General features: G+C 38.7%; 2 protein-coding genes across 2 annotated transcripts in view; one reads left to right on the top strand and one right to left on the bottom strand.

The window, feature by feature from the left end:
* MCM9 (minichromosome maintenance 9 homologous recombination repair factor) overlaps positions 1–16,223 on the top strand; it is a 66,013-nt gene that overhangs the window by 12,354 nt on the left and 37,436 nt on the right. The window lies entirely within an intron of this gene.
* Positions 5,909–16,223, bottom strand: part of ASF1A (anti-silencing function 1A histone chaperone) — an 11,745-nt gene continuing 1,430 nt past the window's right edge. Inside the window, exons 2-4 of the mRNA XM_005418449.2 lie at positions 14,008–14,123; positions 9,384–9,560; positions 5,909–7,501 (exon numbers count right to left, since the gene is read on the bottom strand). Of these exons, the coding sequence (XP_005418506.1) occupies positions 7,289–7,501; positions 9,384–9,560; positions 14,008–14,123 (506 nt within the window). The 3' untranslated portion in view covers positions 5,909–7,288. The remainder of the gene's footprint in view (positions 7,502–9,383; positions 9,561–14,007; positions 14,124–16,223) is intronic.

Below are 16,223 nucleotides of genomic sequence, written 5' to 3'. Positions count from 1 at the left end.
GAACCTTTCCATGGCTAGAACTGCTGGACTAAGGTATTAATTTCTAGACCAGGAGTTTGGATGTTGTTTGAATTACTATTTTCTTTGCCTTTCCTGTGCAAGGAGTGTGTTATGAATCTGCTTGTCACTAGCTGTATCTAACACTGACTTTTGTCAACTTGCTCTCTGTGCAGAAGCTTCAAATTAGTTTGGAGAACTATTAAACTGCTTTACTTTCCTTGTCATAATTGAACATTTTGAATTACCAGTTTCTGCTTTCCCATGAGAGGACAGCCCTAATGCACATTCTTCCCTCCAGTGTATGAATATTAAATATCTAAGTTTCACTTTCAGCTGGTTCCTTGCTGTATATAAAAAGCAATCTGAATTGCATTTAATTGTTGGTTCCACATTGGCCAAAAGACACACCAGAGATTGGGTAGACCCTAAATAACTCCTAAAAGCTGGGTCCCTCTTTTAGGGAAAACTGCCGGTATCTTACCAGCCTTTAGTAAGATTCTGTGTACACTGACACCTTGTGCCCTTTACCCATCTGATACTGGTTTAGAACACAAGCTATTTAAGCATAGAATTAGAATTCTGTATCCCAAACTGTGTCATACAAGTTTTACTTGGTTTTCTGTACAAGTATGTATTTGTACCAGGACAGCATATTAGGTCATTAACATTCTCCTTGTGCCAAAATTCTCTTTCTTCCCTGGTATACCTTAGGCATCACGTGCTCTGAGATCCACTATGATACTTTGTGCCCCTGCAGTATCATGTGCCTGCTGCAGTCCATTAACCCATAGACATGGCTGGAATTGGCTTGCAGAATTTCAGAATACAGTGACCTAACTCCTGCAGCTTAATTTGCTGTTGGACCTCTGCTTTTTCAATCAGGTTCCTGCCTTCCCCTCCACTTTCTAAACAAAGTCTGTGCTGTTTTACCTGATTCAGAAAGTACAACCCAGGAGAAAACCCTGCTTTCTTGCTGAAGGTTTGGAAGACCTTCATCTTTCTATCTCACCCGCAGGCTCAAGTTGCCTGCTTGCTGCAAACAGCCCTTAGAAGTGACAGATAATTTGTTCTCTGTTTTGAAAAAAACAGAACTTTACTTCCACTCAGTGAATAAGTTTTTTAGCTTACTTATTTATTAAGTTGCCTTTCTCGCAAACACTTAGCAGAAATTTTCTATTGCAAATTCTCTACAAGATTAGGACTTGTATGAGGAACCGGGGTTTGTTCCTCCCACATCTCTTTAATGACAGTTGGCAGGCAGACGAGCCCACACGCAACAACTCCATGGTAAAAACTTACTTGACCACTGTAGGACTTCGTGATCTGTAAATGAAAGATGGGGGAACCATCTGTCCCACTGTTTCATTCTGTCTACACTGGTTTTTTTTACAGGCCTGGTTCATTCTCCCTGACTTGTCTCTCATCTGAGAATCAGAGAGTCACTCAAGCTACCTTTTATTTTTAGAAATTGATACACAGTTTTCCATAAAGCTAGAGACTTAGGGAGGCTTAGCAAGATCTCTCTGGGAGTTCTCACCTTACTACTGAGTTAAATGAACTGTTTTGCAGGCCCCAGAGGCACAGTGCTGCTTATGTATATTTGGATGAGATAATCACTAGTAAGAAAACATTTCATTTACCTATGGAGCTTGAGATTTGTAGTGAATGGTGTGCAACAGGAACAAACAAATGCAGCACCTGGCAGCTCTGGAGCTCATGGACGTCCAGGACTCAGAGTCATTCTGCTGCTTGCTAGTGTATTTGACTGTTCACACTTCTGAAAATTTTGTTTGGTGTTGCGTCCCTCCGCAGATTGATTGCTTAAAGAATTTTGTGAACTGTATTTAGGACAGCTTGCCTAAAAATCTGGGAGACTATCAGCTGTTTCTCCAGCTCTCCAGGTCTGTATAACATGCCTTTCTGAGCTGTGTGACATGCACCGTTATGGCCTCTCCTCTAGAGCGTCTGCAGAGCCTTGCAAGTACTTCGTTTTTGCTGGTATTTTGCCATGTCTAACACTGTCCATATATCATGCCAACAGCAGTTTGCTATTGATTTTCTTTCTTTCCATTGAAGGGAACTGCCTTGGGGGAAACCATCCCTTTTCTTCTTTCATGGTAAGCTTTCCCCTGCCAGGGAGGCTTCAGGTGCTAACAGCTGTCTCTCTTCTGATCCATTAGAAACCAATCCAAAGCCACTGACATGAGCCATCCAGCTGTGGTTATAAATAGAGTACATGGTGTCAGTATCCTGAGGTATGCAAGACTCTGAAACTGGAGATACTTTTCCCTCTGTGTAGATCTCCAAACTGTCCCTGTGCCTTCCCTTGTTGACATAAGCCAAAGTAGTGCCAGGAAACCATGTTCCACTATGGATTCATACCCTGTCCCTGATAAAGTTATTAATACAGATGCAGCTTTTAGGTCGTCACTTTTCTCTGATCATCACTTCTACCATGGGATTGTTTTCCTGAATACTTATAATTCAACATGAACTTGATCAGTATGTAACATGAAAATATTTTCTTGAGCATGGCTTCACTGGCTGGTCCTTCAACATCTGGGGCTCAAGTTGGAAAGCCCTTAGCTCTATAGGAAGTCTACTAAACTTGTTGAAGAAATGAAATTTGAAGCTGTGATCAAATATTGTCATACATGCCCCATCTGTAACAATGTCACATCTCTTTAGTTCCCTTAATTTCTTCTCAGCAATGCTGTTTCAAAATGGCTTTGTCCTGAGAAAGCTTACCTTGTCTACCTGCATGACAGAGATAATTTAGCCCAAGAGATACCTATCTTCAAAAATTATGTTTTTTTCAAACAGCTGTGTACCTGAAGGCCCATAGTTCAGATGGGAAAAACTGCGGGAACATTTCTTGTCATGTTGGTTGAAGGTTTCAGGTCTTACACACTTCTAACACCTCCAGGCCAGCCTTCATCAGACTTTTTCATCCGGCTGTTGAAATGGCAGCCATTTCAAGCAGTTGGTTTTTGGATGAATAATAGGTATCTTCAGCATTTCCTTTACCATACTGTGAAGCCAGTCCTTCTTTCCACTTTGTTTCTGCCCCACCCTCCTAGTGAGAAAGGACAAACTGGAGAATACCTTTATTTTGAAAGGTTAGCCTCGTTATCTCATGGGGCCAAGGGAGTTTTGGAGGGAGAACACAGAACTCTCTAAAAGTTTCTGCCAGTTCAGTTCATCCAGTTCTTTACATTGCTGGTAACACGTAGCTGTTGTCTCTTGCATCTGGTGTAGCACACATACCTCTTTCCTCTGACTTTCTCTTGTCTGCAGTCATACCCCTCTGGCTGTGGACAGTGAGTACCCAGCCATGCCTCCAAAACTGCATTACCTAAAGCTGGAAATGTTTAAATGCATCCTCCCTCCATCCCCCCCTGCAATGACCCCTAAGTTCCATGTAGAACCCTCAGGTTTGCCTTTAAGAAAGGCTTCCTAGTGCCTCCAGCTGGCTCTTCCTTATATCATTTTGCCCAGACCAAAAATAAAGGAAAAAGCCCTCCATCCATCTTCTCCAGCGCTGCTCTCATATCACACACTACAAAACCAACTTTTAAGAAGCAGAACCGTAACCAGAAACAGAAATGGGAGTGCCTAGGAAGAAGAGTTCCACACACACTGCCAGCCCTTACACGTAGTTGTTAGTTTTGCTGCATCTTCCTGGCTGGCACTTCACCGAGCCTCCCAACCAGCAACCACAGCAACAATTAACCCACCATCTCCTGACCAAACTTCTGTGATTCTCAAAGTAAATTACATTATCTGTATTCTTGCAGATGGATAAGGAGTAGGGTAGTTAGGTATGTGAAAGATCTGCAGCTGTCCAGACAGAAGCCAAAAGATTTAACTTTGCCCTTTTCTGTCTCCGATAAATGAGGATTTGTTAGGAGTATACGTGCATAGCACGTTCGGGGTTTTTCAATTTTCCTTCCTACCAGCATTTTCAAATGTCAGTAGACAATCAATCTAAGTGGCTACCTTTCAGTCTGAGCTGACTTCCAGAAAACCAGCAGCTGAGGCACTGCAAAGAAAATAATGGACTGTCAGATCACCAGATTTGTGACTTTGTCACTCCCATCTCAAGAATACAGTGTCTGGTAAGCCATAAACTGTGGTTATTGTAGTAAAGCTCCAAGTTGCTTCATCATTGAAGATTGGTAGGTAGGATTGGCTTTTTCAGTGGAGCTTTGTAAAGCTACTGGAAGGATGAAATTTCACTAGTCTCCATTTTGATGGAGCTGGAACCATTTTGCCTCCTTCAAATTGAAGTGTCATGGTAATTCAGATTGAAGGTGATGCCTGAATAAATCAGTGACTATAAGCTGAGGGACAACTTTTTTCCAAGCTAGACATGAAAACCATACACATTTTTCATCCATGTTACCTTGTCTGATCCACTTACTTCTTTGTACACAAATAACAAATGACAGTCTTCTAATGGTCTGCCTGTCTGAGATGAAAACACTGTGAGATTCATCACCAGTCCTGTCAGCAGAATCTGTAGCATTGCTTTGCATCTTGGTGGCCTCTTCAAGTAAAAGTTTGTGGCAAAGTGAAAACATCTTCCACCTTGAAATTGTAATGCTGTGATGTCAGCACTGGTTGGCTGTGCACAGACCTGCTGTTTTAAAATGTTCAGAGATCAGGGACAAGTCTTTACAGATGCTCTACATGCATTCTATCTTTTAATACCACTAAGTTTGTGCTGTGGTATTGCCTGAAGTCTCTGTGGGACTGGGAGTTGGTTCCTCAAAGTCTTTGTCTCTGGAACGTGATTTTGTCAGGAAATGCGATACTCAGAAGGCAGGGTGTATGGATTACTAAGATCTGCCAAAGTTGCGAAGACCTGAGGGAACCAGCCTCTCAAAAACCATAGAAATGCCACTTATCTTGCAAAGTTCATGAGGTAGGGCTGTTTGTCACCAATTTCAACAAGCACAGCATTATTTTTCCTGCTGTTGGTGGGTCAGCGCTATCCAAGCCACATGAGTGCATCAGGTAAGGTGGTGCCAAACTTTACTGCAGCATCCTACCACAGTCAAGCCAGAAGTTTACTGCAGTCAAGTTCTCATGCATAGATGACTTCTTAGACTTTTTAGACTGACAACAGAGCTTCACTTTTCCATTCTTCTAAATTAATTGATTTGCTGGGTGGCATCATTTTGCTGCCTAAATTTTGTAGTTGGTTTTGCAGTAGCAGCAATAATGGTTTGCTTCCATCGCTTTGTGGCATATGCTTCTAAAAAGCCTTCAAGCTACCAGTGGGATGGATTCTGGTTACAGCTTGTGCTTGGATCATGTTTTCATCTGAATATTCAACAAAGGCAAGAGTTTGAGGTAGCCTTAATTTGAGGCAGACTTCACAAGCTTGTCAATCCTTCAGCAGATAACTAAGTTATTTACATGCTTACATTTATGAGATATCCTAGATAGACTTATAAATAGAACATAAAGTGCATGAAAAATCTCAAAATGTCACTGCAGGCCTAAAAGTTGCAATATAATTGAAAATCAAAGATAAGGTTCACGGAATTCCAGCCCTCAAGTGAAGTAACTGCTAGTTCAGGGAACCAGTTGTGTTAAGTCCTACCAATGAGTGTTAATATTTTTAGATTTTTGGTTATCACTTTAAACAATGAGATAGAGATTGTTAAGAGCACATATTAGAACTAGGCCTCCAAAGATTAATGGATTCCATTAATTCATTCATCCACCCTAGATGTGTACTGCTGAGTTTCCATACAAGAAAAACATTCAGATCAGGTAATTTCTTTCCAGTTTCAAAACCACACATTTGAAATGCAGACAATTTCACTAATGATGTGGGAAGACAGAAGCACTGTCTGGGACATCTTCATCCCGTTAGAGAATGCAGAAAGAGAAGAGAAAGCATTCTGTATTTATTCAAAGCTACATTGTCAATCATCATGAAATCTGCCTTTTTTTTAAAGGGCCCAGAACCTACAAAGGTTCATAATTTGGGCAGTGACTAGTAAATAGAACTATATTCCTGTAATCTGGCATGACAGATTACAATTTGAATGCACATACAGGCACAGTAAATATAAATAAGGCTAATGAGGATTGGAAGGAATAACTAAATTCTTAAGTGTCATAATAATGACTTAAGTCTTGACAGGTTACTGCTTAGTTCCTTTTATCTTCAAGGATGCCTCAGGTAATAGGGATGTCTCACTGCAAAAGCTTCAGGGCAAGTAATGTATTCTTGAGTGTCTCATGCCTGCCACAACAGGGTTTATACCAGTAAACAAGATTGCCTTAAAGGCTAGAGAGAAAACAAAGAAGTTTAGAATTCCAGGTGTTTCAAACAAATGAAAGAAAACACCCAAACTCCTTACTGAAAAAGACTACAATAAAGCATGCCTGAAAATAAACATACTAACCAGTGGTGATCCACAACAGTCTCACAGAAGAACATATTTGGGATATTCACACTGTTGCTTTTGAGGCTTAGAATCTTCCAGTAATTGCTTGCATCCTTCCAACCACTTGTGTATGGTATTAGGGTGGCTGAAAAGGGGCTCTGTCTTGAGGTACCCACCCCAATCCACATGAAACACTGTCCTGAACAAAACCACAGTTTGACTTAACAGCAGCAGCAAGAGATTAAAAAAAAAATCTTAAAATCTAAGATAGCAGATGGTAAATCTCAAATTGCAGGCTTTAAGTAACAAGTATGTGCCTTGAAAGGAAAAGAAGCTTGCACCTAAAATTATACTGTGCTGTCTGCTTTCAGAGCAAAAGGACATTTTTGGACTTCGTTATTAAGAGATACTTTCTTTCTTTGCACTTCATCTAATGACAGTTTTGTTCTTAAGATGCTATTAAAGGACACTTTATATTTGGCAATCTGGATAGCAGAGATGAGGACATGGCACTAATCCTTCATTTTGCCTGAATGTTTTAACTTTTAAACTTTTTTTAGCTTTTAATAGTGCTTACAAAGTAAGGGGGGAGGGGAGAGAATACATATACTTTAATCAGGTTTGGTTTAGACCACATAGAATAACACATTAGGAAAAAAAGGCAATTACTTAAAAATAGTTGTATTTATATTTCATAATCTGCTGAAATACTGTTTGTTGGGTTTTTTCTGTTTGTTTTTTTTTTTTATAAACTTTCTACAGGATGTTTTCAAACAAGTTCTTCACATTGCTTCAACTATGTACTTATGGAATTTGAGGGAAATAGTTCTGGTTGTTTTTACAGTTTAACACATATACAGTACCAAAAGGATGGTGGTTAGTCACATGCAGTCCATATGAGATTCTAACATAACATTTAGTGAATTTTCTGAAGTTGACCACCCCTTCGATGCTGAAGGTAATGCATCTGTGGAAAGCAAGGACTGTAGATTTGGGTTACTGCTCTCTGCATCTTCCAGTTTTTCAGTGTTGTCCTCCCAATTAATGTGGAATCTTGTGACTCTGGGATTAGATGCCAAAATATTCCTTTGAAGCTAGGAAAGAAGAAAATATTTGGATTGTAATGTGTACATCTAAAACTGGAGTTCATATGCATATTGATTTTTTCCTTTTAGTCCCTATAGCCTTGTTTGCGTAACAGTTTGTTTAAAAAGGGAATTCACATCAATGTGAATCTGTAGCTACTACCTATGGATTGGAAATGTGCTTACAGTACACCACTTACTATTTTCCCTACTATTCTCCTCAGCAAAATAACCACTTTCTCAAGAGTGTTTTAACTGTTCTGCAAGGTCAAGGCTGTGAAAGAGATCCACAAGTAAAGTGCAAGTGTTTATTATTTTATCCAGCTTTTAGTAAAGCAAATAAATTCTACCCCCACAAGGATTTTGCAAACCACAGTACTTCATCAAATTTTGCATCAACTTTATGGTATTTGCAATACCTATCAATTCCATAAACTTCTCGTCTTCATTTAAAAGTACAACCTTATCTTTAAACTACCAAACTTTAGACTGATTTCACTAAGAGGATTTATCAACTAAAGCTTTAAAATAAAAACATTTCTATTTGGAAAATACTAACACTGTGGCAGTGGACATGATTAGTCATCTATCTTATTCTCATGGCTGGCCTTCATTTTCTTTTGAAAACATGTGGCACTTGTTTATGTATCCAGAAAAAAAAAAAAAAAAAGGCGATTTCCTCCTTATTTTGAAAAGGGGTGAAAGATTATGTATTCTTACCTGGAGGATGGCAACTTAGAGCCAGTGGACACTCACTATGGTATTTCAGACTGATCACAGGAAAGGTTTGCTTTGTCCATTTTATTCTCCAAGAAAGTATACTCTCATTAAGTATTTCCTGACCCTTTACACTAATTAAAAGACTATTTCTTTTTTAGAAGCTGGTAGAGCTTATTGCCCAATAATTAATCAATCACTTTAATAACCTTCTACTTGTGCACTTACATTTTTTCCCCAAGGCACATTAAGGACACTATACAAACACATGGTAGCTTTTGCTGTTCTCTTCCATAGCAGCAAAGCTAGCTTTTTATATAAACAGAGAATCAAGATAAGTAGTTCTAGGCATTCTAAATTCAAGTGTTTAAAGGGAGACACCATTTTGGCATTGGCAACCAACATAACAAATAAGTTATGTTTTAAGTGAAAGAAATAAAAAAGAAAGGAACGTATGCAAAGTTTAAGAATCCTCAAACTTTACTATAATTTTCGGTAATTTTTTTTAGTACCTGATCACTGAAAATAAAGTTAAGCATAGAAAAACATACTATTTCATTTCATCTTCTAATTCTAGTCCTGGTTTAATTATTACCATGAAGGACATATGTTTTTATAGCTTCATCTGTATATTTCCTTTGTCAAATTAGACATTTATCAGATAATGATCTAACCAGGCTACCCATGTTCTCTCATTTTACACCTAATTTGTTCTTCAGTTTGTTTGTTAAAGTTTTGCAGAAACTGTAGCTCTGATACTAAAACAGCTGAGTAACAGCTGTAGTAAATAAATATCTACAACTTAGTTCCAGGTTGATGGGCTTAGAAAAAACATTATGATGGTTGATGGGCTTAGAAAAACATGTTTTTCTGAAGAACACAGCCATTTTATGAACAGTGGTGCAGGTGGGAATAAATCCAATAGTTTATTTCACAGTCAGTGTGAAAGTACAGCCAAGTCTTCAGGATGGTGGAAATTTTTGATGGTGTCTCAGTATACACTAAATTTCTGACAACTACATGGCACTTGCAGTCTGTCCCCCCAAGTATTTTCCATTATTTGATGCCTCATTCCATGCACTTAATGAAAACACTTGGGGCTTGGGTTTGTTTCTCAAAACACCTTTTCTGTAAGCATACCTCTGACACATGACTAAAACAAAACATGCCTTACCTTAGAAAAATCTGGCTTTACTGGTGGATTCTCTCTCAGTTCTGTTTCAGTGTATTCATTGTTTACATAGTAGCCGACTCTAATAAATTCTTGACCTCGGTAAGTGCATGTAATTAGCACAACTGTTACGCCTACTGCATCTGCATCTGGAATAAGCCCTGGGTTAGGTGCATCAGCCTAAATGTGAAAGGGAAAGATAAATTAAAATTGATATCACATGCCTACCTAGCAGGGGAATCTCAAGTAGTGTGTTTCAGCAGCTAAGTAGTGACTATATTTAAAATTGTTCAAGTTAACCAGCAAATATACTGCTTTCACAACACCAACCCTAGATTTAGAACACCATCCTCCAACAACAGAATTGGAATAGAGAAAAATTGTTTGCTGACATTTCTCATGGGCAAATGGCCAGGTTTGATCCAAAACTCCTTTTAAATATATGATCAGCTGAACCATTGCTCACACAGGGGTACCAACATCACTCCAGTCCACAGTTCTCCAGCCCATCCTGGTAATTTAGTAGAGCAACATTATTTTCTCATACACCCTCAAGGTTGAATTGGTCTGTATTTAGGCTCTTAACAAGACTATATCCTTAAAACTACAGACTGCAAATTATACTTCAGCAAGAAAAGGGATGGGCTATGGTAAGGTTTGAGCTGTTCCAGATTTCTAGGAAAGGAATTAACTACTTTCTCTGGCTTCACTCCTAATACAGTCATTAAAATTTATGCAGTTAACTGCATCATCTCTCCAAGACACCTGAACATTTTTTACCAGTATGCAAACCTAATTAATATGCAACTGATACCATCTTCCTCAGTGTCCTTACTTACCATGGCTCTGCAGTTACTTATCAATAAAACTTGCCTCATAAAATGTGGCTCACATCACTCCGTTAAAATGCCTCCTAACTACCACATCTATTGATAAAATGTGATGCCTGATTCTGCTGCAGGATTTAAAGTAACAGCAATACAGGCACAGTAAAACAGCTTCATATTTACAGTTCCACATGAAGATCTGAAGTCAACAGTGAACACCCATGTTGTGAGAACAAGCTGGTATTAGTAATGTGTGTTCAGATGGTTTGGGTGTAACAAACCTTGCCTAATGACAGAGGATGAATGGAATTAATTCCTGTTGTCCCTCTCATTCCTACTTTTCTATAGTATTTATATGCTTCAGCATGGTGAAATTTGGGAGCTGCTGCTCATGCAGCATTGGCATCTACTCTTTGCCACTTCAATTTTAAAATTGAAGTGGCAAACAGTAGATGCCAATGCTGCATGGCCTTCAAACCAGTCTAGCTTTTTGTGAGAAGCTGTAGGCACTTTGCACAAGAATTAGATGAGTCAGACCTCTCGGGTAGAAATACACCCAAGGGAGGAGAAGAAACCAGGGAATCAGGTAGAACTCCTCTTCCTCCAGCCCTGAAGGAAATAGAAAATTACTGAATGGCTTTACAACTAGCATAGGGGAATGGAAAAGATGGCCAAGAAACAGAAAAAATGCAGAAGCTTGAGGAAATCAAAAGAACTGCCAATACAGTTTAAATCATTACTTTAACTCAGTAGGCTTGTTCTAACAGTGTCCAGAACTATGTGATCACTTTAAATTCCACAGTAATGGGCAACAGAAGAACCATACTCTGTTTAACTCCCCATTAAACTCAACTCACATTCTAATGTAGGATCTTAGTCTTCCAGGTTCCCACTTTTCTGTCTTGTAATATCCTATGACGGTTCTGAACCCAAGGAAATACTCTGTTCTAATCCTACTAATCTCTCAAGCATTGTTTTGTTGCATGAAAAAGACACTGAAGACTGTTTAAAACAGTTTTTTCAGATTTTCAACTTCCTGGTTTTGTCAAACTTCTTAATTACTCAGGAACCAAAGATCATACAGAGATGACAGAAAAAAAGAAGAGCTTGCTATGACCAAATGATAAATAAGCAGATTACCTGCAAACAGATATTTTGGTAGGCAGAGGCAGTAGATTAATTTTTGCATAAAAATCACTGTCTTAATATGCCGTAATTATGCTATAAATTACTTAAGAATTTGATGAAATCTGCCCACATGTTGCCTTGATTTATCTTGCTTTTCCACATATTTATTCTCATAGCTCTTGCTGCAGAGTAGGTAGCAAAGGTTATATGTGCACTTAAGGACAGTAAATTATTTATGCGCTTACATGCTCAAAAAGAAGTTTCTGTGATTTTATTACAAATTCCCAAGAGAATCAAGAAGGAATCAGGTTCCACTATGTGTATCTTGGGATTTAGAAACAAATAGGCCAAGCTGTGGGCCTTTGCTATTGAAACCCTTTTAAAGGTAATGTTTTGGGGTTTTAAAACAAAAAGCTGCTTTTCTAAGTCTGAAAAAGCACATTAATTCTCCATCTCTCTGTCAGGCTGAATTCCCAACCTGTTTCACATCATTTTTTCATCTAAGGTATTTTTGTCAGCCTTGGTAATCTCTCTGTGTGGTACTCCATTTTAGTTGCTATTTCAGCCATTTTCCTATCTAGAAAAATCTACAACAGATTATCTAAAAATTTTATACTCCACTGCAAAGGTCCTTTCCTTATGCTATTCCCCATGAACACAATCTCTTTTCTTTGTGTCACATGCCTCCTGCAGTTCTGTGCTTTGCCCTATTCCTGCCTTCCCTTGCTTTTTCTCTCCGTATCCCAGGCTGCTTCAGCTTGGTGAATAAAATTGCTTCAGTCATCAGCAAAGGCTTCTTGCAGCACTTTGGGTTTTGGTGGTTTCCTGTGTACACATGTGCCAAGTCCTACCCTCACCTGAAATCCAGAGCCTTTGAAGCGTAATATACTCAACCCAACCATACTTCCGTAAGAAATAAAAAGTATATTTTAACAGATGGAATCTCTTACAGAACCTACTCCAGTCTAAGCAAAATCTCTACACATCCCCTCCTAATTTAGCTGTAGTATCATTTATAACCACAATACAATTACTGAGTCCATTCTACAGAAACTGCAAGAGCTGTAAATTTAATTTGAGACCTGCCTAATCATACAGCCAAAACATGCCTTTTTTAGGCACCTGCTCCTTCCCATCACCATCAGCAAGGAATCTTTGGACCTTTGATTGAGAACAGTGCATCTTCAAATTAGAAATGTAAATGCCAGCTGATTTTCCACCATACAAACACAAGGTAGCCCCTCTGAGAGCAACAGAGGATCACCTGTTTCTGGCCAATTAATGCCATAAGCTATAATGGCTTGATAATGGAAAAACTTTTAATAAATGATGCATTTGTTACACATCTGCTTTATTTGTAGTGTGGAAAAATTAGGCCTGGCTCCAAAACCAAACAGAAATGTTTCAACACTGATTTGGGTGTATGTGGTTAATAAATGCTGCAACACCCAGTCTAATCCTATTCCTTAAGCCTGTTCTTTAAGGAAAAAACCAAAACAAAAAGGCCCAGAATAAACAAACACCTGCAAAATGCCAAATAAACTACCTTTCCTAGAACTTACAGGATTAATCAGGATTGCCTCACAAATGTTGGTATTATTTTAGACTAGTTGCAGCAATCATGAGAAATAAGGGAGTCAGCACTTTGGTGTTCTTTAATGCTCATACTTCAGCATGCATTTGCCTTTAGTTAAGTGAATTTATAGTATTTGGGAAAACAGCAGAGTTCTTATACAATAAGACATACTCAGTTTCTATATGATTTTTTATCCAATGGATTTTGCTGTCAGTTTACAAAAAAAATTCTATTATTTCATAGAGAAAACTAGTTTTAATAAAAATTATAGTTTTGAATAAACAGACTAACAAAAACACCCCACCACCACAAAAGAAGTTATCCCAAACAAAAGAAAGCTTCTGTAAGAATTCAGGCAAGTCCACTTCAGGTTTTCCCCCCAGCTTCTCACGGAGTTAAAACAGAAACAAGTCTAGGCCAGTAAGTCATCTTAGTGTTTCTCTTGCCCTGTTTTCTTTTCCTTCGTTATTCCTTATTAACTTTTGGTATTAACAGCAGTATTTTATAGGACTGTCACATGTTCTAGACCTACACACTTGTGTCCTAAATACCTCCCATTTACCAGTGCATTTCTATCTTTATTTTAGAAATCACTGTATTTTGTTATGATTTAGCATGCTTAGCCAAACATCACAGTTGACCATGTGTTCTGCCAAACAGAAACAAACATCTTGATAATTCTGGTTGAGTTTTACAATTAGTTTGTTAGTCTGATCCTCTGAAGGTGTTGTGTACATTAACCTAGTGCTCCTGATTGTCTGAAACTGCCACCAGCAGCAGACGAGGTGAGCCTGATGGTGCTGGTGTAACCAGGCACCTGGCACTGCTGATTATGAACCAGACTGGTTAAAATTATCAGTAGCTATGGGAACTGCGCTTTTATCAGTTATTATTGATACCACAAATAAAAAAATATAACCAGGAAAAATCAGGGGCAAGAAGCACAAGCTCAAGAACAGATTTTAAAGGAAGATATATCATACCTGAGGGGCTCACTGCAATTTTTTTACCATTATTTTTCAAGTGCCTCTTAGTTTGATACAGTTATCCCTAATCGAATTAGCACAACTTTTAGAAAAGGTTAAATCAAACTTACCTGAAATACAAACATGTGTCTGCCAGCAGGAACAGGTCCAACTAAAACAGAGTCTAACACCTGATCATACTCTTCACTTTCAGCTGAACCCACATAAATTATTTTCCATTCCAAATCTACATAAAAAAAAAGAAGAAAAAACCAAACATTATTTATCATTACAGTTAGGGGGTCTTCCACTCTTGCCCGCCTACAGTTTTGCATAGCCTAAAATTACTTGTTTGGCAACAAGCCTAAAATAACAAGGACCTGTCTTCATCAGAAAAATTTACTGATGCCTGACCCTCATGAAACAGATCATCCCACTTTCTCTCTCTAGTCAGAAGTACCACAGGAATCCCTCTATTTTCACAGTGAGGTTAATTTTCAAAAGTTATACAGAGAGCAGGGCCCTTTTACTAACTGGGAGCTGTGTTGAGCATCTTCTTCTCAAAGTCTGTCAGAATGGCTGCAGCAGAGGGGTGATGCCTATAAATCATCACATCCTTGAATACTGACTAACCTCCCAAAACCAAAATTCCCACCTTGCACATACACACCTCACAGCTTAAATTACACAGATCATGGAAGGTAGTTAACGGAGTAAGAAACCCACTGGGTAAGCTCCCAGCACACTAACTGTATGCCCCCACTCCTTCATATGAGACTTGTGTTACCTGGGAAGTACATAAAATTGTGACAGCATGACTAGATCATATTCTTAAAGACAGTGATGTTTAGATCTTATCTACACCCTGAAACTGAATTATAGACAAAAAAAAAGTGTAATTTTGCTTCTTAAAGGCATGCACAAAACCCTAAAGTTTATCACAATTCAGTGTTTTCTAACTCAGCCTCTTCCCCACAGATGTTTTAAAGTTGAAACTGCAAATTAACCCAAATTAGCTCTTCCTGGGTCAGATTTTCACCTTCCCTTTTTGATTCAAAAACCAGTATTATTCACACATATGAAACTAATCTTGCAAGACAGATTTTGGGGTTATTAAAACAAGAGAGGAAAAAAGAGACGACCATTACAAAAAACTATAATTAACACTTCTTAATTAAGCTGTTGTTTCAGAACTGTACTTTAAAAACATCCATGGTGTATTTCTTTTTTTTTTTCCCCTGTGAACAATGCCCTGATTGCCTTTGCAAAAGCACAAACCTGTAAGCCATTACATTAACTTGATTAGTACACTCAGCAAATCCAGAGGTCTGCCTCATGGTTTCTGGATGCAGGAATGGAATTTAAGCATAGAAAAAAAATTAGCACTTGAAACAGAACTTGACTGCTTTAAGATTGCAACTCTCTTTCCTCATTAGTGAATTCTTCTTGCTTATTTTGTTTACCATTAGTGCAGGTTTTGCAGGTTTAACTATCATAATAAACAGGGCTTGGGAAGGGATTTTACTCTTCTGTACAACACAGCAGTTTCCTAGTACTGTACTGTATCAGAGATTTTATTTACCTTTTAAGCATGAAGTACTAGCTGTTGTCAGTATTGCATGGTACTCATCCAGGATAATTAAGGAACTTTCTTGTCTGCATCTGAGGACAAATTACTACTTACAAGAAGTGAGAACTTTTAGGCTAAACTGCTTAAGACTACCACACCATCCTGTGCCATTATTCTAGGAGAACAGTATAAATCTTGTTCTAAACAACTCATAGTACTAAACCTAGACTTTTTAAAAATAAATTTTAAATGTTATTCAAGTATGTTGATATAGAACAACCACTTTAAGAAAGAGGGCTGGAGTTTATGGATTTATTTTTAGGATCAGTGTTGCAGAGCACGGGCTGAAAACAGCACAGTAAACAGATGTATTAGCATAGGAAAGCTGAGGCAATGACTTTTTATCAAGTATACAATGGCAGCGTTTAATCTTATTTGTAAATGTGAAAGATAGCAGCGCTCATCCCTAATTTATCCTATAGTCTTAATTTGCATGTTGGTGGGGGAAAGGAGCTGAGAACTCAGTATTGGACAATCTGTAATTCTTCTCATGACTATCCAGGATTAACATAAGTCCTGAGTGTGAGGAGCGCATCACATACCGCTGTGCACAACTGGAAGGAAAAGCCTAACATATTGCACAGAGCCCCTGTCAGGGGCACTGCCACCTGCCATAGCAGTTGCCACGGAGGGGTCCGGTGCTGCCCCTCGGATGGGGCAGGCTGACCGGAGAGATCCAGCCCGCAACGTGGCGGGGGCAGGGGCACACGCCCCGCC

The sequence above is a fragment of the Geospiza fortis genome, unplaced genomic scaffold (assembly GCF_000277835.1).
Source record: "Geospiza fortis unplaced genomic scaffold, GeoFor_1.0 scaffold98, whole genome shotgun sequence".
Classification (NCBI taxonomy): domain Eukaryota; kingdom Metazoa; phylum Chordata; class Aves; order Passeriformes; family Thraupidae; genus Geospiza; species Geospiza fortis.
Note: the sequence above shows the minus strand (reverse complement) of the source record. Positions and strands in the feature narration are given on the sequence as shown.